The sequence below is a fragment of the Arachis ipaensis genome, chromosome B9 (genome assembly GCF_059453495.1).
Source record: "Arachis ipaensis isolate K30076 ecotype BB chromosome B9, ASM5945349v1, whole genome shotgun sequence".
In the NCBI taxonomy this organism is placed as follows: Eukaryota; Viridiplantae; Streptophyta; class Magnoliopsida; order Fabales; family Fabaceae; genus Arachis; species Arachis ipaensis.
The window spans coordinates 156,806,974-156,830,986 of NC_142444.1; the positions used below are offsets into that span (position 1 = coordinate 156,806,974).

General features: G+C 32.0%; 1 protein-coding gene across 1 annotated transcript; it reads right to left on the reverse strand.

The window, feature by feature from the left end:
* Positions 1-19,996: 19,996 nt before the first annotated feature.
* LOC107619020 (Regulator of Vps4 activity in the MVB pathway protein) lies at positions 19,997-23,284 on the reverse strand. Its single transcript, XM_016321224.3, has 7 exons — positions 23,015-23,284; positions 22,208-22,436; positions 21,789-21,921; positions 21,586-21,689; positions 21,261-21,432; positions 21,006-21,146; positions 19,997-20,637 (listed from the first exon to the last, which is right to left on the reverse strand). Exons 2-7 carry the CDS (start codon positions 22,255-22,257, stop codon positions 20,257-20,259), a joined length of 981 nt encoding a protein of 326 aa, XP_016176710.1. The 5' UTR covers positions 22,258-22,436; positions 23,015-23,284; the 3' UTR covers positions 19,997-20,256.
* Between the last annotated feature and the right edge of the window lie 729 nt (positions 23,285-24,013).

Genomic DNA, 24,013 nt, shown 5'->3' on the forward strand with positions numbered 1-24,013 from the left:
TTGTTTTATTCTTCATGTTGTGCTCTTCAGTGACGATGATTCGCCTCCCTTTTGGTACTATAAAAATAAACAGAAAATCCTTAAGCGAAGTGTCAACACAAAACTTAAAAGTTTGCTTGTCCTCAAGCAAAGAAGAACTGAAAACAGAAAGAAACAACTATTATGATGAAATAAGAATAAAAGGATAAAAGAACAAGAGAGAATTAGGATTGGGAGAGAGAGAAAAAAAATTAAAACTGGGCGGCGAACTAGTGTAGTTGTGCGGCGAAGGTGACGCGTATGCGTACGGCATGCGTACGCGTGAGGCGCAAAATTTCCTTAATGACGCGTGAGCGTCAGGCATGCGTCCGCGTACCCTTGGTTTTGTGCGATTCGCGCAAAGCCAGCCGCGCGCACGCACAACTCTCTGTTTGCGTGGCTTGGGAACCAATAATTTCTTGCGACGCGTGCGCGTCATGCACGCGCACGCGTCGATGGACATTTTTGCAAATGACGTGCACGCGTCTTTGACGCGTACGCGTGAGGATATTTTTGCGCAAGGCAACATTCCTGCGCCACTCCCGCGCAACTCTCTGTTCACTTTATTATTATTTTTTCACGCACACCCATATGACGCGTACGCGTCAGCGAAGCTTGCGCGTCGTGTGCTCATTTTTTTTTAATCGCCTGAGGTGTTCAGTTTCTGTGATAAAATAGCTGCATGATCAGTAAAATAGTAAAAATTCAATAAAACTTAAATAAGTAAGAAAACTACTACTACGCAAAATAACTAAGGATACGAAATTATCGGGTTGCCTCCCGACAAGCGCTTCTTTAACGTCACTAGCTTGACACTTGATTATTGAAGTTTCTTCCTCTTCTTCCAGTTAGTTAAAAGAAATGTCTCCAACGGGGGAGAGGTGAAAATTAGTGCCCCCTGATATAAATTCCTCCTAACAAGCTTTCTTTTATTGTGATTAGCTTGATTCACCTTGCTTGTTGGGGTAGAGGTTGGATTATTTTTTTCTGACCTTTTCTTCTTCATGGATATTTTATTCTGTTTCTTGGTCACAATCCCCTTTTCAGTGCTTCCCTTGGTTATCTTCACTTCTTTGATTTCAACATGTGGGTGTTGTGTGATGGTTAAAGTGTACCCTTCATCAAGAACTTCTTGAATTGGTGGTTCAATAAACTCACCCTCCATGCCACTCTCTGCTTCATTGGAGTATAAATTTCCATAATTGTTTTCATCCCTTACAACCTCCTTTGTTTGTGCATCTTCCTCCTTTGTTGGTGCATCTTGTCCCTTTGTTTTTGCATCTTCCTCTTCTTCCATGTGTGAGGGTGGAAAGTTCTCTAATTCACTGGAGTATAAACTCCTTTGATTGATTTCCTCACTTTCTTCCATAGGATCTTGCATTATATCTCTTGGGAAGGAATTTGCTTGCTCCTCTTCCTGTGACTTGATAATCGACTGCACATGTTTCTCTATATTTTTGACACTTGTCTTTATATCATGTATGTATTCTTTCATGAGAAGCTCAAGATCTGATAGTATTTGAAATGAATAAGGAGATGGTGGCTCTTGATATGAATAAGAAGGAGGTGATGATTCTTGATAAGAGTAAAAAGATTATGGTTCTTAGTATAGATAGGGAGATAGTGGCTCTTGATATGGGTAAAAAGATGATGGTTCTTGATATGGATAGAGAGGTGGTGGTTCTTGGTAGTTGGAACATGGAGCACTGAAGTTTCTTTGGTTTTGACTTTGCCAACCAAAATTTGGGTCGTTCCCCCATCCACAATAATATGAATCACTACTCGGGTGTGAGTAGTAACACATATGATCTCTCTCCATTATTTTTCCTTAGCACAAAACACCAAACAGAATTAAACGCACCATGTGGTAAACAGGAAAGCAAAGAAGAAAGAACAGAATTCTAAAAATTAAAATAAGAAAAAATAAAATAAAACTAACTAGGAAACACCAAACTTAATTTCAGAAATTAAAAAAAATATTAATGCTATTTATTTATAATTTTTTTTCAAAAATAATAAAACAAAATTTTAAATAAAAATAAAATTAAAATGCCTAATCTAAGCAATCAAACAACTAATAGTTGTTAATCACAGTCAATCCCCAGCAACGGCGCCAAAAACTTGGTGCGGAATTTCTAACCACAAACTAACCGGCAAGTGCACCGGGTCGTACCAAGTAATACCTCATGTGAGTGAGGGTCGATCCCACGAGAATTGATGGATCAAGCAACAATAATTGATTGATTGGCTTAGTTAGGCAAACAGAAAATAGTGTTTGAGAGTTCAAAAGCATTAATTAATAAATTTAGATGTTTGAAGACAGGCAGGTGAATAAGTTGGGAATAAAATATTGAGAAATAGTTAAGGCTTCAGAGTTATCTATTTTTCGGATTGACTTTTCTTATTAATTTATTTTAATCATGTAAGATTTAATTCATGACAAACTATATGTGACTAGACCCTAATTTCTTAGACCTTTCTAGTCTCCTCTAAAATTCACTAACTGCCAATTTCTTGGTCAATTAATTCCAATTAGAAGCTGCATGATCAAATTTCAGTTTATATGCCACAAAAACTCTAATTACCCAAAAATAAAAGGATTATATGTCACGTATCCCGTTAAATCCAGATAATTAAAATTTAGGAGAATATGTTTTCAAGCTGTTGTTCAAGTAAAGAGCTTTTCGAAGTTATACAAGAACTCAAATAGAAAGAGGGTCATACTTCCGTTCCACCCAAATTCATAAGATAAAGAGCGAAAACAATTCTTAAATATAAATCAATACATGAATTAAAATAGAAAAAGCAATAAAATCAATCCATACAAATAGACAGAGCTCCTAACCTTAACAGTGGAAGTTTAGTTGCTCATGGTTCAGAGAAAAATAAGGATTGTAAATTGGAATGGAATAATGTTCTGTTCTAAATGTTGTGTTGGAACCCCCTGTTGGAATCCCCTTTTATAACTAATCCTAATTAATTTAAAAACTATCTTTTTAAAACTTAAAATAATATCTTTTTCTAAAAATAATATTTGAATTTAAATTAGAATTAATTAACAAGTTTTCAGTTGATGGGTGGGGACCACTCGTTTTGTCCATTCTGCAGCTTCTAATATGTGTTTTCTGGGCTGGAAACTGGGTCAAAACAGCACAAAAATAGCTCCCATCATTTTTCTGCATTTTCTGCACGTGACGCATGTCACGCGTACGCGTCAGTCACGCGTACGCGTCGAGGGTCTTTTCCGCGAGTCACGCGTACGCGTCAGGTACGCGCACGCGTCGCTGAGCAGCTTTGCTTTTCACGCGTACGCGTCAGGCACGCGCACGCGTCGCTCCTCGCTGGTCAGCTTTATGGTTTCTTCTCTTTCTCTGCAGAAACTCCATCAAATCCATTCGAAAGCTACCTAAAGTAAATAAAATTGCACAAGATTCAAAGTAGCATCCATAATGGCTAAAAGATAATTAATTCTTGATAAAACTCCACAAATTAGATGCAAATTCTCTAGGAAAATATAAGAAAGATGCTCACGCATCACTATTCTTTTTGTAGATACTTCCTTTATGTGTTGTTGGATTATCTAACCTGGATCTTTCTGGTTTTGCCTTTTGTAGAAAAAATGACAAGTGGTTGAGAAGCTTTACAAAGAGTTCAACAGGCCAAGAAGAACGTTGCTGCTCAGGCCATCCAGTTAAAGGAGCCGACAAGTCGGGTGATACCTCATCTCCTTCTAAGTCAGATTCCTTCTCCTCTCAATTAGTAAGAATTGTCCTTCCGTTTCCTCCACCTTTGAATACAGAATCTTTGCCCCAAACAGTTCTGCATGTGCCTTCCTTTTCCGATCAGGGTTCTCGGAAGTGAAAATCTCCTTCTTCCGATCTCAGCAATGTCCACAATAAAGACTTTAAAACCGTTGCTTTTTGTGAGGAGCACATATTTTCTTATAATCATATAAGTATTGATGATGTTTCTCTTAAAAAATATTTAGAGGTGCTTGCCCGAGGAGGTATCCAGAGCGCAGGGGTGTGCTCCGCCCTCCTAAAATAATTGGAGGCAACTCCATTTAGCTCTATTCAGAGGAAAGTGACCGATCTCCAAGCTAAGGTTACTTCCCTTCGGAAGATCAAGTCAGAGTTGGAAGCCGAGAATCAAGAGACTCCGTGAGAGGGTGAAGCAATCCAAGGCTGCTTGTGGCTTGGCCGAGGGGTTGCTGAAAAAGGCCAAGGAGAGTTATACCCGTGTCTTCGGGGAGAAGCTGGATATAAAGGAGGACATGGCTAATTATGTGAGAGAGAGCAGTATGTTATTCTGGAGGAGTCAGTGGCTGTGGGAATGGACGAGTTGATAGAGAACCTAAAGGATCAATTCCAAGTTCTAGCTCCTGAGGTCGACCTTTCTCCCATTGACCTTGACAAAGTCGTGATTGATGGGAGAATTGTTTACTCTAAGGCCGAGTTCACTCCTGCCGAGGACCCGAAGGCATCCGAGCTGAGGAGACACCTGCAGATTCTTTCATCCCGACTTCTGAGACTCCTCCTTCTATTCAAGCAGATGGGGTAGGCCCTATGGTTATTGATGAGCAAGATCCTCCACTTTTTTAGTTTTTATTTCAAAACTCTTTTATATTCGATGGCTCGATCTATGGGTCTTTTTGAACACTTTTCATTGTATAATAGGTTAGTTTGAATATTCGCTGAATATACCTGGTTATAGAGTTTTGCCCTTTTAGGGGATTTTTAAAGTACTTTAGCTTTTGCATATCACACTTATTTTGAGGTGAAAAAGTATTTTTCGTAAAATTAATTGACTTGCATGTTTGTGCTTTTGTTTGTTTTTTTTGTGATTATTTAAATATCACTTAACAAACTTTTTATCATATGAGAATGCTATCTTTTTTTAAGAGTCGGTGAGGACTTTCTTTTACAACTCGATTAGTCAAGTTGTTTTATCACGTTGGATATCCTATTTGAACGAACTATTATAAAGTCGGGCAATATTTCGCTTTCATGATGTCAAGAACTAGATCCGACCTTAATAAGTCGGTGTTGTTTTATCAAGTTACTTTTGCGATTCATTTAAGTCTTGTCTCTTTTGCTAACTTATTACTGTACAAGTAGTTTTATAAGGTTGGGTCACGATCTGCTTATATAACTTCTTATACCGATTTGGACCTCGTCGCTTTATCTTTCCAACCATCTAGGTTGAGCAATGATTTTTGTACTTTATCAAGCTTAAATCGGTGCATATAGAAGAACAATTAATTGGTAGAAAATGAGATAATAAATTACCATTGATGAATAATGATTTACAAATGCTATTTTGCTACTAAGAGTTTTTCTATTTTTAACTCTTAACCTTTGTTATGATACCTCGTTAAAATCCCCTTTTCAGGAAAACTCTTTTTCAAGAAAAAAAAACTATGAAGTCAGAAAAAAGAGTACACCAATGAGAGATGTGCGTTTTTCTAGCTGTAGTATCTCTTCATATTGCATGCATTCCACGACCTAGGGAGCTCGTTTCTTTGTAGGTCAGACACTTTGTAGTAACCTTTTTCCAAGACTTCAATGATCTTGTAAGGTCCTTTCAAATTCGCAGCCAATTTTCTTTTTCCCGACTTCTGTACTCCAATGTCATCTGATCAGTATGAGGTCGTTCATGGTGAAGTTTTTTCTGATGACTTTCTTGTTGTACCTTCTGAACATCCTTTGTTTCAACACTTCCTCTCTTATCCGAGCATGTTCTTGGACTTCTGGGAGGAGGTCGAGTTTTTCTTTTTGAGTTTGGATATTTTCTACTTCATTATAGAACCTTATCCTCGGGCTTTCTCCATTTACTTCAATAGGGATCATGACTTCTATGCCATAAGCAATTCGGATCAGAAATTCTCCGGTTGTAGAGTGGGGAGTTGTTCGATGCGCCCATAAAATTTGCGCGAGCTCTTCAGCCCATGCTCATTTTGCATGTTGTAGTCCTCTTTTGAGCCTATCCAATATGACTTTATTCGCAGCTTCTACTTGTCCATTGGCTTGAGGGTGCTCTACTATTGTAAATTGGTGCTTAATCTTGAGGATTGCCACCAAGTTTCTAAAAGTCAAATCGGTGAACTGAGTATCATTGTCCGTAGTAATGGAGTATGGGACCCTAAATCGGGTAACAATATTTTTGTAGAGGAATATGCGACATCTTTTGGCTATAATGGTTGCCAAAGATTCTGTCTCAATCCACTTAGTGAAATAATCAATCCCAACTATAAGATATTTGACCTGTTTGGGTTCCCGAGAAAATGGTCCGAGCAGGTCCACATCCCATTTTACAAAAGACCATGGTGAGGTGACACTGATGAGCTCTTCTGGTGGCGCCACATGAAAATTGGCATACATTTAGTAGGGCAGGCACTTTTTATCAAAGTCAGCCGCTTCCTTCTACAAGGTCGACCAAAAGAAGCCAACTCATATCACTTTTTTAGCTAGTGACCGTGCTCCTAGGTGATTTCCACAGATGCCACTATGAACTTTTTCTAGGACTTATTCAGTCTTAGAGGTCGGGGCACATTTCACTAAGGGTGTAGATACTCATCTTCTATAAAGAAAGTTGTGAACCAGGGTATAATTCTATGCTTCCTTTATGATTCTTCTTGCTTTCCTTTTTTCTTTAGGGATGATATCTAATTTGAGATATTCGATAATAGGAGTCATCCAACTCAAGTTTAGATTGGAGATTGTCAATGCTTCCGACTTGTCAACTTCCTTAACTATTGATGGTGTATGGAGAGTTTTCTGGATCAGGCTTTTATGGTTGTCCCCTAGCTTAGTGCTAGCCAATTTGGAGAGGGCATCAGCTCAGCAATTGAGTTTTTCCTTGGCTATCAATCTACATACAAATGCTAAGTTGTTGGACTTTTTTGTTGTTCACCTGTGTATTCGGCCAAGAAGTTGGCCAAGTATTGAGATTTGATTGTAGTACGAGTTTCATATTTGAGGTCGAACTCGGATAATTCTATATCCCATTGTAGCATCCGACTTGTAATGCCCATTTTTTTGGAGGATATGCTTCATAGGTTAGTTCGTTCGGACTTTGATAGTGTGGGATTGAAAGTAAGGTCTGAGTCTTTTGGAGGCTAGGACAAGGGCATAGGCGAATTTTTCTATTTTTTGGTAGTTCAGTTCTGCCCTCTATAATGCCTTGCTCATGAAATAAACAGGTTGTTGTCCCTCCTTATCTTTTCGGACAAGGGTTGCGGCTATGGCCTTGTCTGCAACGGCTAAGTACAGCACGATTTCTTCTCTTTCTTCGGGTTGGGTCAGGATTGGTGGCTGGCTCAAGAATTTTTTGAAGTCTTGGAATGCTTGCTCGTATTCTTGAGTCTATTGGAACTGGTGTCCCTTCTTGAAAATGGTGAACAAGGGTAGAGATTTTAAGGCCAACCCAGCCAAGAATCTAGGCAAGGCTGCCAGCCTGCCATTTTGCTGTTGAACCTCTTTTAAACAGGTTGGGCTTTTTATTTTTATGATAGCCCTATATTTGTCCGAGTTAGCTTCCATACCTCTTTGAGTGAGCATGAATCTTAGGAACTTCTCGATTTCTACTGCGAAGATGCACTTTGTGGGATTTAATCTCATCCCGTACTGCTTTATCATGTTGAACACTTCTATGAGGTCGGACAGCAAACTGGTTTCTTCCTTAGTCTTTACAAGCATATCGTCTACGTAGACCTCGATCAACTTTCTGAGGTAGGATGAAAACACATTGTTCATTAATCTTTGATGAGTGACTTCAGCATTTTTCAACCTAAAGGGCATTACCACATAGCAGTAGTTTGCCCTGGGAGTATGAAAGAGGTCTTTTCTTGATCTGGCTTATACATCGAAATTTGGTTGTATCCCAAATATGCGTCCATAAAGGACAAGTATTTGTAGCCTGAGGCTGAATCTACTAGAGCATCGATGCTAGGAAGTGAATATGGGTCCTTGGGACATCCTTTGTTGAGGCCTTTCCAAAGGTGGTGTAGAGAGAAATGAACCCTAGAGGTCGAATTGGAGTGTCTCCCAAACCAAAGAGGGTATCTAAGTATGCTCTCAAATCTTTTTCCTCCAAGCCTAATTTGTCAAAAGCTGGTTTGAACAGAATATCTGCCGAGCTCCCTTGATCCACCAGAGTTCTGTGGAGGTTCTCATTGGCAACTATCCTTGTGATCACGACAGGGTCATCATGTCCAGGCACTACCCCTTGGGCGTCCTCTTTTGTGAAGATGATGACTGGAAGGTCAGGCATCTCAGTTTCCTCACTGACCTGGTAAACTTCTATTAAATGCCTTTTACGGGAGAATTTTGTTACCCTCCTCCTGCGAATCCTCCAAAAATCATGTGGATGTGCCTCTTAGGAGTTCGTAGGGGTTAGTCTCGGCGAACCCTGTCTTCTTCATATCTTTTTCTCTTGTTCTGATCATCCGACCTGTCTGCTAAATACCTATCCAACCGACGTTCCCTAGCCAACTTCTCGATTACATTTTTTAAATCATAGCAATCATTCATGGAATGGTCATAGATTTTGTGGTTCTCGCATTATTCTGACCGACTTTTAATTTTCTTTTTTTTTTATCGGTCTGGGAGGTGGAATCATTTCTGTAGACGTCAACAAGAGACATTCGTAATGGGGAGAAGTTGTGATACTTTTGAGTTTTGTCCGAGTTGTATTCCTCTTTTATCTTTTATTCCTTCTCTTTATCTCGAGGGGGATACTGATTGTGTTGTCTTGAGGCAAGTTCCCTTAAACGAGTTATTTCTTCCATATTGATGTACTTCTCAACTCGTTCTTGTAATTCGTACATAGAGATCGGGTGTCTTTTGGTTATGTATTGAGAGAAGGGTCCTTTCCTAAGGCCGTTGACTAGTTCCATGATGACTGCTTCAGTAGGTAGGCTCTGAATCTCCATGCTTTGGGCTTGAACGTGAGGTCTAAACGTCGTTTTCTAGTGCGTTTTCCGAATCAAACTGCCCTTTTTTTCTTTGTTTGGCTTTCCATAGGATATAAGATAGTAGCGGTCCAGGAAAAGCTGTTCAAGTGCTAAAATCCTTGGGAGGGCTAAGGTAAGGTATTACAAACTAGAAAAAGTTTTTGAACTTTAGCAGAAAAAAGAGTACTTTGTCCGACATCTTCTCTAACGAGGATGAATCCATCGAAATTGTTTGTGAGTAGAGGTAGGGGGTGGCACCTGCAAGGGACTCTAATATTTAAGTTATCAAGGGTTTAAGTAGATTTTTTAATAGATTGGGTTTGAAGAATACCTGAGGTGTCAGTGTATTTATATGGGTAGGTGCAGAGTCGACAACCACCTTTTGAGTAGTTCTACCTTTGATAGTGGGTTGGTTACTCCCTTTCAATTAGTAGGGAATTTGTTAAGATCTCCTTTCTAGAAGAGTGGAAGAGATAGTAGGAGTCGGTTACTTATTTAAATACTTAGGATTGCGTTTATATCGTTATGACCGACTTCCATGAGGTCGGGTAGGTGTTGTTTTGTATAATGTCTGTAAATTGAGTTTTATCCATTTTGGACTTGGCTAAGTAATGGGTTAGAATATGAACATGTTTAAATTTTTAAAATAATAAAATATATTTTCTTTTTTTATATATATATAAATTGTATATGTGAAAAGGTATTTTAGAAAAATAAATTTGCACACCAATTTTTTTATTTTCATTACATATATACGTTTGATAGTGTAAAATAATGTTCATTGTCAATGAATAAAAATTTTAAGAAAATAACAATTAGCATGATAATTTTCATCCCTTTGAATTTCTATTGGCCAACATGGTAATACATAAAAAATAATTGATTCTCTTAATAATGTAAACCTTATAGAGAAATTTATTAAGAGAACGAGTTTCACTGCTGGTCATGGCTGGCAGCTTGATAGGAATAAAACACACTATTTTTTATTATAAGAATTAGAAGAGTAATAATATTTAATAATAGCAGAAAATTTATATAAACAAAAAAAATAGAGATAAGTTAATACACTAAAATTTTTAATGTGAAAAATTTTTTTAATGTGAGAAGCAAAAATCACGAATCACTAAAATCAGAAAATAATTTTATTATAATAACAAATAGAGTACAAGAGATTTACAAATTGTCGTATAAAATATGCCTACAATAAACCAAATAATTAAAATTTTAAAACTTACAAAATAAGAACATGAAAATGAAAATACCAAAAAAAAATAGAACTGTTGTGTATGGTCAATATCTCCAGTTACAGATATTGAATTAAAGATTCGAACAGTAGAAACAAAGAATCAGGTGTCTAGAACACACTGTCTAAATTTAGGCTTGATCCAACAATTAACGAATTTGCAGCGACCAATTTACAAAGACAATTTTATATATATGCAAAAATAATTTTTTCTCTTTTCTTCTTTCTAGTGTTTAGTATTCTTGCAAATAAAACCTCTCTCTCAATCCTAACTCACTTTAATTATTTCAACTATTCATGAACCTGTATATTAATATTTGAACTTTTTCTTCACCTAAAAAAAACCCAAAACATTAAACATAGCTCTAGGCCTCTAACTATATTTGCATATATCCAACTCACTTTTATCCGAACTAAAATAGATGGTAACCACTCAGATAAAGACGTCTATTTCATCTTTTGCTAAAGATATTTTCATGTTGTGTTTTAATTGATTTATGTATAATTTATTTGGTGTTCCTCATCATATATTATTAAATTTCTCAAAAGATTTTCTTTTCGAAAACAATAAAAAACATTTAATTTGGACTAAAACAAAAAGATAATAGATTAATTATTAGATTTTTTTAAATTATTTATATAAAAAAATATAACACATTCATATATATATATATATATAAAACAAGTTCAAGCCTCTTAAAATTTTTACAAATAAAAAAATAATTAATTTATATTCGTAGAATATATAAAATAATTACTATATTATTATTATATTATAGATTAAAATTTACTAATTTAAATTTTTTTATTTTTAATATAAGCATTAGAAATAAATAAAATTTTTATAACTAAATGTAGTGTAACAAAATATATAATATTAATTAGTTCTTAAAAAATTCTAAAAAAATAGTTTCTTTCATTTTAGTAAAATAACTATTTATTAAAGTAGACAAATTAATTATTTTCTTTTCATATACAGTTTTTTTAAGACATAAAAGTAATTAATTAGGATATTGGTTAAGATAATTAAAGTCACTATTTCATTAAATTTTTAATTTAAAGAGAAATTCTAGTTAATTTTGATAAAGAAATTTCGAATTTGAAAACATTGATAAAAATTATATTAAATTTTGATTTATTTTATTCTCATTTAAATTAATCACTACATAAGTTAAAGTTCTGTTTTGAAGTTATATTCGAGCTTTAATCTAATTTTTAAGGTTTTAATTTACTTAGTTTGATTTTTTAACTTAGGTATCCGTGACTTATATTAGGGTTTTAAGTGTTTAGTAAAAAAAATAAAATAAAAAAAATTAAATTGTCACATCAAATAGTCACTAGAACGTATAATGTAGCAGTCGTTAGTCCATCTCAGCATGTCGTTAACGATTTTGTGAGACTGTGACAAAAATAAGATCAGGAACCAATGTGAGTCATAACTATTAAGTTGGGAGACTAAATTGAGTAAATCGAAATTTTTGAAATTAGATTGAAATACGAACATAATTTCAGAGACCAATAAGTATTATCTCTTTGTTGACAATTAAGTTGTTTTAATGGCAATTAAGATCTGATAATGGTTTATAATAAAAAAATATTCTTTTGCAATAATTAGGAATGTCAATGGGGTAGGGCGGGGCGGGGGATGCCTCCCTGCTCCCATCTCCGCCCCCCAGATTTACTCCCCGTCCCCGTCCTTGTTTCCCGCCGTGGGAAAATATTGCTCCCCATCCCTATTCCCACAGGGCTCCATTCCCCGCAGGACCCCATTCCCCATCTATCTGATAGTTCTAACTAATTATTAATTTTCATATAAATAGAGGTGTAAGTATCCATTCTTTACAAAAACACCAAGATTTTATACAAAAAGTCTAAATGATAAGATGGTGACTTCTTTCGAAATGACGCAGTGGGGGGACGCAACGGCAAGCCAGAGGACAGAGAAATTGACAAGGTGGGAGACGCGGTAACAGAGAGGAGAATGGACACGACGACAGAGTTACGGAAAAGAACGCCGTAAATAGAGAGCACGACGCGGTAAGGATCATGGCACGGTGAGGTGTGACGATGCGGCGAGAAGGGAGAGTGGCGAGAGAGTGGCTGCAGAGAGGTTAGATGGAGTATGGACAGCGTTAGGGATTTCTGAATTGAAGAAGGATTATGCAAATGAGGATTGGATCATATCCATAAATTAGATCATATAGTAGTAGTTAGGAGTATTCATAGATTTAATCATATCCATAAATCCACAGTATTTATCCGTATCTGATTTGTAATTTGTGGATATGATATAATTTGTAAGATGATTGGATTGGATCGAATCGGATCCACATTCTAATCAGATAGAAGTAAATATGTTTAAAAAAAAATATTGACTTTTTTTTATAAAAATAAAATTTTTTAATATTTTTTATTTTATGGATATATTTGATATCTGATCCAAACATAAAAAGTGCGAATATCGAATTTAATCTAATGAGTTTAGTGCAGATTGGATCAAAATTTCAACCATATTCAATCTGTGAACACCCCTAACAATAATAACTAAAAAATTATAATGATTATATTTTTAACTTAGAGGAAGTACAAAAAAAAAAAGTACTAAATACAAGAACATTTAATCAAATATTAAAAGAAAATTTTACTTTAAAACAGTTGGACTGTTTTTGCTCATATATATATATAATTAATGTAATAATAATATGATAATTGTTTTATATATCACACAAATATAAACATTTTTTCTGTGAGTCTAAGAAAGATTTTGTAAGTTCCTAACTTTGCTATCGATTTTTGTAGTGTTAGCCCTCATATTATCAATTGGATTCATATATAATTCGGATAATAAATTATTTGGTGACGTATTTTCTTTTTTACTGTGACATACTTGTTTATTATTATTATTATTATTATTATTATTATTATTATTATTATTATTTTGTACATTAAAAAATAACAGGTCAAATTATTGCCATAACATAATAGAAGTATGGAAGTTTATCATTCTTCTCTAATGGAGAAAACAAAATTCTTTTCGATAGTTTATTTAACATTTAGTAGAATAAAAATAAATTTTATTAGAATAAATTTTAGTACGAGTTTAATATTTTTATTCATTATAAAATATTTATAGAATTATTCGTAGATAAATTTTAGAAAAAAGAAAAAAAGCATGATTTTTAATTTTATTTTTAAATAAATTTTATTTTTATTTTTTAATAATATTAATTTTTTATCGTATATAATTATTTAATTATTTTTTAATCATATATAAATAAATTACTCTTAATAAGACTCTTTTATGTTATTCAATTATATTTTTTAAAAAATAATTAATTATTAAAATAATTAAACTTTTCACAACAAAAAATAATAAAAAAATTATGAACGAAAAAAATTAACCATCATGATAATTTTTTGTATTTTTATTCATATTTTAATTATAAACATAAATATAATTTGATTATATTATTTATGAAATGTGACTATAGATGTAGATATAATTTAGTTATATTACTTATAGGGTAAAAAACCATAATAAGCCAAGTCAAGAATCATGTAACGTAAATACGCCAAAGCGAAAATCGTTTCAGCAATAAGCCAAATCATATTTTTATATAATTCGAACCATGCTGGTTCGAATTCCATTTCTACATAATTCGAACCAGCTTGGTTCGAATTATACACAAACACATGCATACACGTAATTCGAACCAGCTTGGTTTGAATTACACACAAACACACGCACACACATAATTCGAACCAGCTTGGTTCGAATTACACACAAACACACGGAAACACTAATTCGAACCAGTTTGGTTCGAATTACACACAGTAATTCATGGTATAATTCGAATTATACTGTTAAAAAATTAATAATTTATTTAAAAAAATTTATTAAAAAAATTAATAATTTAAAAATTAAAAAAATATATATTGTTATTTCATACGTTAAAAAAAGCTAACAAAATATTTAATTACGAGACTTCTTTAAAATATTAATGAGTTATCAATTCGAATTCCATACAATACTTCTCTGTCCATTTTTAATAGTTCATGAATATTTTTTAATAAATTTTTTTAATAAATTTTTTTAAATTATAGTACAAAAAATATTTTATCCTATGCAAAACAATTTAAAAAAAATGGCTTAAAAAATGTTAGGAGTACTATAAAAATTTGTAATGTTATAATAACTTAGGTAAATACATGCATGTACTCAAATTTTAAATAAAATACTCTACATAGTCAATAATAATTTAGAAATGAAAGAAAATATTTTATTCCATACAAAATAATTAAAAAATATATTTTATTCTATACAAAATAATTTTAAAAAATGGCTTAAAAGATGTTATGAGTACTATAAAAGTTTATAATATTCTAGTGATTTAGGTAAATACATGATAAAAATATTTTTTCTTTAATTTCTAAATTATTAGTGACTATGTGGAGTATTTTTTTAATGTCTTAAGTCATTAGGACATTACAAATTTTTATAGTACTTTTAACATCTTTTAAGCCATTTTTTAAATTATTTTGCATAGAATAAAATAATTTTTTAATAAAATTATTTAAATTATATGGTGAGATATTACATGATTCGAATTACGCATAGGGAAGTTCGAATTACTCTGATTCAAATGATATAGTGAGCAATTCGAATTCTATACAATACTCTTCTGCCCATTCTTGATAGCTCATGAATATTTTTTAATAAATTTATTTAAATTATACCACAAAAAAATATTTTATTCTATGCAAAATAATTTAAAAAATGGCTTAAAAGATGTTAGAAGTACTATAAAAATTTGTAATGTCCTAATGACTTAGGACATTAAAGAAATACTCCACATAGTCACTAATAATTTAGAAATTAAAGAAAAAATATTTTTATCATGTATTTACCTAAATCACTAGAAATTTGAGTACATGCATGTATTTACCTAAATTATTATAACATTACAAATTTTTATAGTACTCCTAACATTTTTTAAGCCATTTTTTTAAATTGTTTTGCATAGGATAAAATATTTTTGTACTATAATTTAAAAAAATTTATTAAAAAATATTCATGAACTATTAAAAATGGACAGAAAAGTATTGTATGGAATTCGAATTGATAGCTCATTAATATTTTAAAGAAGTCTCGTAATTAAATATTTTGTTAGCTTTTTTTAACGTATGAAATAAAAATATATATTTTTTAATTTTTAAATTATTAATTTTTTTAATAAATTTTTTTAAATAAATTATTAATTTTTTAACATCATAATTCGAATTATACAATGAATTACTGTGTGTAATTCGAACCAAGCTAGTTCGAATTAGTGTGTGCGTGTGTTTGTGTGTAATTCGAACCAAGCTGGTTCGAATTATGTGTGTGCGTGTGTTTGTGTGTAATTCGAACCAAGCTGGTTCGAATTACGTGTATGCATGTGTTTGTGTATAATTCGAACCAAGCTGGTTCGAATTATGTAGAAATGGAATTCGAACCAACATGGTTCGAATTATATAAAAATATGATTTGGCTTATTGCTGAAACGATTTTCGTTTTGGCGTATTTAGGTTACATGATTCTTGACTTGGCTTATTAAGGTTTTTTACCCTTACTTATATATAGTTTCATTGTATTGTATTGCTTGTAAAGTTAGATTATAATTATGATAATAGAATTGTTCTGGTATTTCTATATGTGTGACTAATTGGTGGTGTTAAAACATTACTCTTAATTATAAATAAGGTTTATAATTTAAAAAATCAAAGACTCAATTAAAAGATATGAAAAAGATGATATTAAAATATTCTAACTCTTTAAAATAAAAATATTTGAAATTCAATTAAAAATTATTTAAAATTTAAACTCAATAAAAATTTATATTCAATGTATTTTGTATTAAATATATTTAATAACCTATTATATCATATTGGTTGAAATTAGCTTTTATAATGTTAATTTTCTAATAACACTTTATTAGAAAAAATCATTTTTTTCAGAATTTTTTAAAAACTAATTAATATTATATATATTTTGTTACACTACATCTTGTTAGAAAAAATTTATTTATTTCTAATGCTTATATTAAAAATAAAAACAAAATTTAAATTAGTGAATTTTAATCTATAATATAATAATAATAATATAGTAATTATTTTATATATTGTACGAATATAAATTAATTATTTTTTATTTGTAAAAATTTTAAGATATATATATATATATATATATATATATATATATATTTATATATTTTGATGAATGTAATATATTTTTTATATAAATAATTTAAAAAAATTTAATAGTTAATCTATTATTTTTTAGTTTTAGTCCAAATTAAATGTCTTTTATTGTTTTTAGAAAGGAAATCTTTTGAGAAATTTAATAATATATGATAAGAAATACCGAATAAATTATACAGAAACTAATTAAAACACAACGTGAAAACATCTTTAGTAAAAGATGAAATAGGTGTTTTTATCTGAGTGGTCACCAAAATAGATTGACAATCCAACTCGCAGAATAAGATCAGATTCAGTAGCAGATCAATTTTATCTACCTAATATGCCACACTGTTAATATATAATGTGTATATTCACAAAAATATATACGTATGAAAATAGAGTAGGAATTTAAACTCAAATAATTCCTCCTTTTTGGACAGTAATTTGGTGTCACTATAATAATAATTCGATTTGTTAATAATATATAAATTAATTTTGATGCAATCATATTGGTTTTTTAAATAATTATTTATACGATTAATATAAAAAAATAATTATTTTTATGACAAGTATTAGAGGACCAGCATGATTTATAGTCATTAATTAATTATTATTAATATTTTTAATGATGTGAGATTATATCTAATAGTGTGAGATTATTCACTTTTTTTGTTAGTTAAGTGCCAACCAAATTTTAATAAAAGTGCTTTAAACTTTTTCTGTTTTTATTGATGTGTAAAACTACTTTAAACTGACAGTGCATTAAAATTAAATTTATATTAATATTATAAAATATAAAAAAGTAAATATTATATTTAAATGAAAATAAATTTATTTTATATGGATCCTATTGGATCAAATTGAGAGGTTTAAGATATAAGTAGATTCGAGTTAAATAATTTAAATTTGCGAAAAAAATTACGGTGGAACTTAACCTTACTTTATTCATTTGCCATCTCTCTCTCTCTTTTTTGACGGTCACTTCTAGTAGTAAAACTATGCTTGATAAGTATAACAAATTTTCAAGTGTACCAGACTACCAATATATCAGTATTTTAATGATTTTTAACTGTTGATTTTAATTATATATATAAATTTATATATATAATTAAAATCAACAGTTAAAAATCAAATATCAATGTACTTAAAAACTTTTCAATAAGTATATGTATTTGGTGTTAGAATTATTAGGTAGGTGAGAATGAATGAATGTTGGGTTGAAATTGTATGGGTTGGATGAGAGTGCGAGCAAGCTAAACAAATTATAAAGGACATGAAAAGTGAAGAAGGACCACGGAGGGGGGCAACGTATCATAATTCTTCGTAAATAAATGGAAAGAGGAAACTTATATATATGCAAATGTAATAATATTATAATATCAAAATGGATAATACTACTATGCATTATAACTTTAAATGAAGGATAAAAATGAATTTTTTTTTAAAAAAAAAATTAAAAGAATTATATACAATATAGTTTTTTTCTCTATGGATGGAATTTAAATACAGAATTTGAAGAATAGAGAACAACTTGAGTACTACTAGACCAAACTACTACTTATTATATATTATGTTTTTATTAAATACATTACATAATCATATATTATATTTCCCAATTAATATATGTAATCTAAATTAAAATATTCAATTAAATGTTATTTTATATTCACTCTTTATAAATAATAAAATTTAATGTTTATTTTAATAATTTTGTATAATTAAAAATATAATTAATTTAAAAAATAATAACAGAAAATAAAAATTAAATAAATATAAAAATTATTTAATTAAATATTTTAGATTATATATATTAATTAGTAAATATAATATATGATTATGTAATATACCAAAAAAAAGTGTAATAAAAGTATGTTATCCCTAATTAACTTGTTTCTTCGCATTTGGTCATAGTGAAAGTAGTGTCATTCATGGCATACCATTATCCCATTTTCCTTTTGTTTTACTGGTCCGGTCTTGTTCACTTCTGTCCTTATTATTAGTTCCCCTCCCTGCTACCCAACGTTACATCTTTGTCACACACAAACACGCACTGTACTCTCTCTCTCTCTCACACACACACTATTGAATGAATATATAACTGTACGGCTATAAGTGTGGCTCTCTCACAGAACTGTTTGCTGATGAAGTTTCATGCATATGTGTAATATTGGAGAATTGCATCAGATGAGAGAAGAGAGAGGGTTGTGCTTCATAATTGTGATTTATGAGCTAGGTAGCTGGTGACTGAATCTGATGATGATGAGACGAGAGTGCATAGTTGCATTACATACATATAATAAATAAGAAATAAGAAAAGTATAAAAATGAATATCTTGGTGCCTGCTGAGAGAAATCTCTGCGGCTAAGTGTATAAACTGGATGGGATCATGATGATGATGATGTAGATAGATATAGATACATAGATAGGTAGAGGTGTGGTAGTAGCATGTAAAGGGGGCTACATACATGTATATTATATAGGGTGCTCTTAATTATGTGAAAGCTAGTATGTAGGGAGCCCTAGGGTTCAGCCTGAGAAAGAGAGAGAGAGAGAGAGAGGGCTCACCCTTTTAGCTTGGTTGCATTGTGTGGTCAATAGGGTGATGCTGGCTAGCTCAATGCTGTTCGGGAATGCCAACAAGAATGTTTTGGTTCTTCTGACTCTCTGCTCCTGCCACCTCTCCTCTTTTGGTGCCTCTCTTACCCAATCATGCCACCCCCTTTCTTCTCCTCTTCTTTTCTACCAAATCACAACTTCCCATCACTTAAACTTTATTTTATACATATACTTTCCTTTTTTCAATTTTTTTGTGCACCAATTTCTCTCATTCTCAATTCAAAGTTGCTATTTTTTTTTTTGGATAGAAAATGGGGTATTAAGTCCAGAGAAAAAGAAAATTAAATAGAAACTACCCTATAAAAATGCAATTTCAATAAAATCTGCATGAAAATTTAAAGAAATACATGAGGAAAAACACCAATTGCTTCTAGTATGTTTAAAAACCTATCCTTATAAAATTTCTTAGTACCAAGGGGTTATTCCTTTTAATATTAGTAAAAGATAATGATGAAAACAAATAAATTTAAACATTTTTTCTTATATTGGTCTTATATCTGAGCCAACAACATTAACTAGCTTTTCATTATTTTTTTTATTAAAAATAATGGTCTTAATATTTTCTAAACTTAAAAAGCCAAAATATAGATCCGTTGATATTTTTTTTTTAACTTGACTGGATTGCTGGTTAAAGCAATGTGTTTGGGCCTATCTTTAGAGCCAGTTCACTGTATTTCCTTTTTTTATTTTCTGACCTACTAGTTGGGCCCATCTTGTTCCATGGAAGGAGAAAAGTAGCTGCATTGGTGATTGATAACAATCTCATCTCAGGAAGTTAGCTTTCACTCTTGTCTTCAAGATTCATACCGATCACCAAACACATATGGTGGTGTTGTACTGTTATTATACCTGCACCATCTCAGGCTCAATATAACCACTACAATTTCTCACGCTTTTTGTTTAAATATGCGTGGATGCTACAGCTCATAAATGCGCACACTTATTGCCAACATAAAACTGCTGTTCAAAATTACATGGTATCAATAAAATCATCTTATGCACATTTGCAGTAGCAAAGAATCAGGATGGATTCAAGCAAGCTGTGTATTCCATTCTATTACAATGTATACATTTACAAATCCTAGATGTACAATATAGAATAACTAACCTTATAACCACAAGGAGGAACATCTCTCCTCGTTGGCATTTCAATATAAAGTTGTTCTGGCTTTAAGATCTCTGACAATGTTCATTCGTTTCGAACTATGAAGATTTACCATCCAGCTTTAGTGAGCCAAAATCATTGTTAACTAGTGCAGCTGCAGCACGAGCAGCAGCGGATGCACGCTCTGCATAAGCAATGGCCGCTTGAGCCTTCTCCAATACATCAGAGGACTGCGGCCTTGTCTCTCTTTTGGCATCAGTAGTGGGAACCTTAGCATAGTTGAGGGACTGTTCAATTTCATTCGTATTCATCCAATAATCATTGGTTGAAGGCCTAGGAGTTTCAAGGTGTTTTTGTTCTTGCTTGTTACGCATGGACTTGATGGAATATTCTGTACTAGAAGATGATGAATTACTAGTTCCTTTTTTCCTAGGAGTATGAGAAACGGCAGATCCAATATCAACATGTTTTGCTCCACCCTAGAAGAAAACCATAAACAAAAATGAAGAAAACGCAGAAATGAAACAAAAACCCAGCAAATGAAAAACCCTAAATGAAACATATTAATATCAAAAACCCAACAAATGCATGGAAAGAATTCAGGAAAGTACTCTCAACAGCAAGAGTAACTTCTTAATTCTCCTTCCAGAATTATTCACGAAGAACCAAGTACTCTCCCAAGGTTAGAAGGAAATTTGCAATAAATTTTGGAGTCAGTTGTGGACAAAGGTAAACAAGTGACAGCTTAATCGTCATATAAATGCTATTCACCATTAATGACACTAGTATTAAAACAATAAACAACAACAAAAGAAGAAATAATTGGGAGCTCCAATGATAACACTACCAGGAGATCTTCATGATTTTTCCTAAATTCTGCCTCAGTTTTAGAAGAATCCCATGTTATGTTATATTCTTTAGCAATATCCCTCAAGACCTTGAGCTTTACTTCTCCAGGTGGAGCACTAACAGAGAGCTTCTCAATTATCTGAAATAATAATATCAAGAGAACAAATAGAATGATGATAGTAAGCAACAGCTAATACTCCAATATAACCGATATATGTTCACTATTAAGAAACGAAAACTGAAAATATTTCACCATGCGGTTCACGCCAGAATCAGGACGAAGTTCGGATACTGCAGATACAAACTCCTTTCCATATTTAGAGGTGAATAAGTTCTTGATGTGCAATAAGTCTGGCACATCTGAACATCTAGGGGCAGCAAAAATTAAACTAGCAATGGCTTCTCGCAATTCTGGCGGGCACTCCCTGTTATGTAGAGATTTTCAGATATCAAAGAAAAAATATCCAGGAGCACTTATCTTCATGTATGATTATAGTTTAAACTAACTTCATGTAAGCTAACTAAAAAGAAAACACACCGTCCAATAAGCACAAATACTTAGATTTGTATGGACTTACTTCTGGCTCTCAATTATAGGTACACGAGCAAGAACAAATTCACAGAATAACTCTAAAATTTCATATGCCTCCCATATATTTTGTTCTCGAATGATATGCTCCACCTATTTAAATCAATGCAATCAAACAAACAGCAAAGAAAATGCAGAGTGAGCTAAGATAGAAATAAAATTAACAAGCGTTATGAAACACTGAACAATTACCCGAATTCTAGCAATTGCCTCTTGGCCAGCCTGCAAGAATTGGGAAATCTCCTTGCGCATTTGCTTCAGTTGCGCATCTCTCTTGTTTTGCAGCAGCTTAATGCGCGAGATCGACAGGTTAAGACATGTTTTACTACAGATTACCAAGATCAACAAGCATCGTGTTTAGGGTTGTTACAGAATGAAGAGTATCCATATAATAAATTGCAAAAGCATCCACTCAAATCCAACTACCAGCCCTGAATGTTTATTATAATCTGAATTTGATAAACTGTAATACACGATTTACAGATATACAAAGGAAAGAGGGGGCGAATCTCAATACTCAAATCGAGTAATAAAGCATGGATATATGTCAAAATTTGATCTTTGAAGAACAGAATCAGTCAGTAAAAGGTGAGAGAAGTGGGGGAAATCACCAGCGAGTGGCGAAAACACCTCTGTTAAAGAGCTGATTAAGAAGTGACATTGTTGATGATGACGATGATGAAGATGAAGGTGAAGATGCAGCAATCAAGTGAGTCCCAAGTCGCAGATGGGAGTCACCACGTCCACCAAACCTTCTTCTGCCGATCTCGTTCGCTTAAACCCCGACCCGAAAGCAACCTATGAACTGATCCAAGCCCGAATTAACTCAAAATTTGGGGACTAATATAATATAATAGGGGTGAGCACGGGTCGGTTTGGTTCGGGTTTATGGTAAAATTAGAACTGAACCGATTAAAATGTAATTGGTTCGATTTGGTTCGGTTTTATATTTTTTTGTATATGTACCCGAATTAAACCAAACCGATTAAGAACGGATTGGTTCGGTTCGGATAATTGGGTACCCGATAATTTTGAAATTCATAAAAAAAAAACTAAATTTTTATCTTAAAAATTCAACAAGTTCAATAAACATGTAACATCAATAGAAATAATCCAAACATGTTAAACACCAAATACATTAAAAACTAAACTCATTAAAATCCAAATATATTAATAATGAATAATCATCGTCTAATGGAAAAATTATATATATTTTTTTATTTTTTTTAATTAATATATGATCGGATTCGCGAGTTGGTTCGGGTTCCGCACCTCCAAAACCGATACTCGAACCAATCACTAACAAAAGTCATCGGTTTAGTTCGAGTTGGACCCGATTATCCGTTGGTTTCAGAACCAATTTAATTGGTTCGGTTCGAATTCAGACGGGTAATCGGGTACCCGCTACCCGTGCTCACCCCTATAATATAATGTTAACATTTATTAATTAATATTAGTGTTACCGTAAAAATTTGATTTTTTTTTTCAATTTGCTCAACGATAAACAATTAAACGAGAGCCAATAGACTATAGTTCAGATGACATAGAATGTGAGTTCAAACCTCCATATCTTATATAAAAAAAAAAAAGGCACTTAGACGAGGAGACCTAATTCTATTTGAACTCGGACTTTGTTGATAAAACTTGCCTATCCCAAATTCCAAAACTCAAGCGAATTTCACCAATGTAATTTTCATTGGGTAAATTAGTGAACTTAATTTATATATTTCTATCCGTTTATCTTTCAATATGACATAGTCATGTTTTAAAACAACACGAGAATATCATAATTCTATTTCTGGATCAATGATACAAATTACTTACAGATTAGCTGGCAACATTTTAATTTTTTATACACTTTCACAGTTTCACTGCTGTAACACCATAACACATGTTAGTCAGTCAGTTAGTATTGTTTTTATACTCAGGTTTCTCATACTATATGGCACCATTTTCTATTATTATTATTATTATTATTATTATTATAGGATATTAAATAAATAAAAATATAAAAAATTAATTTTTAGTTAGTCAATATTAACCAATTTTAAACTTTAAAATTTAAATTTAAGATAAATAAAATAATTTTTTAAAAATTGACTGGTGTTGGCTAAAAATGATTGGTTATCTAATAAAATTTTTTTGTTAACTAAATTCAACCAAGTTAGTCTAACATAACAAAAATCAGTTATAACTATCATTATTTCAAGTCTTATTATTTAATTTGATTAGACTTAATTCATAAAAAGACTTGGATGTGTAACATTATTCCAAAATAGATTTTCAGTTTCAACTTTAGAGGTATATATATATATATTGTTGATGAATTTATTGCCGATGTATCCTCTCAACAAATGGAGAGGTGTCCAAGCCAATAAATAATAGTTCAAATGGCATAGTTTCCTCATACTCAATTA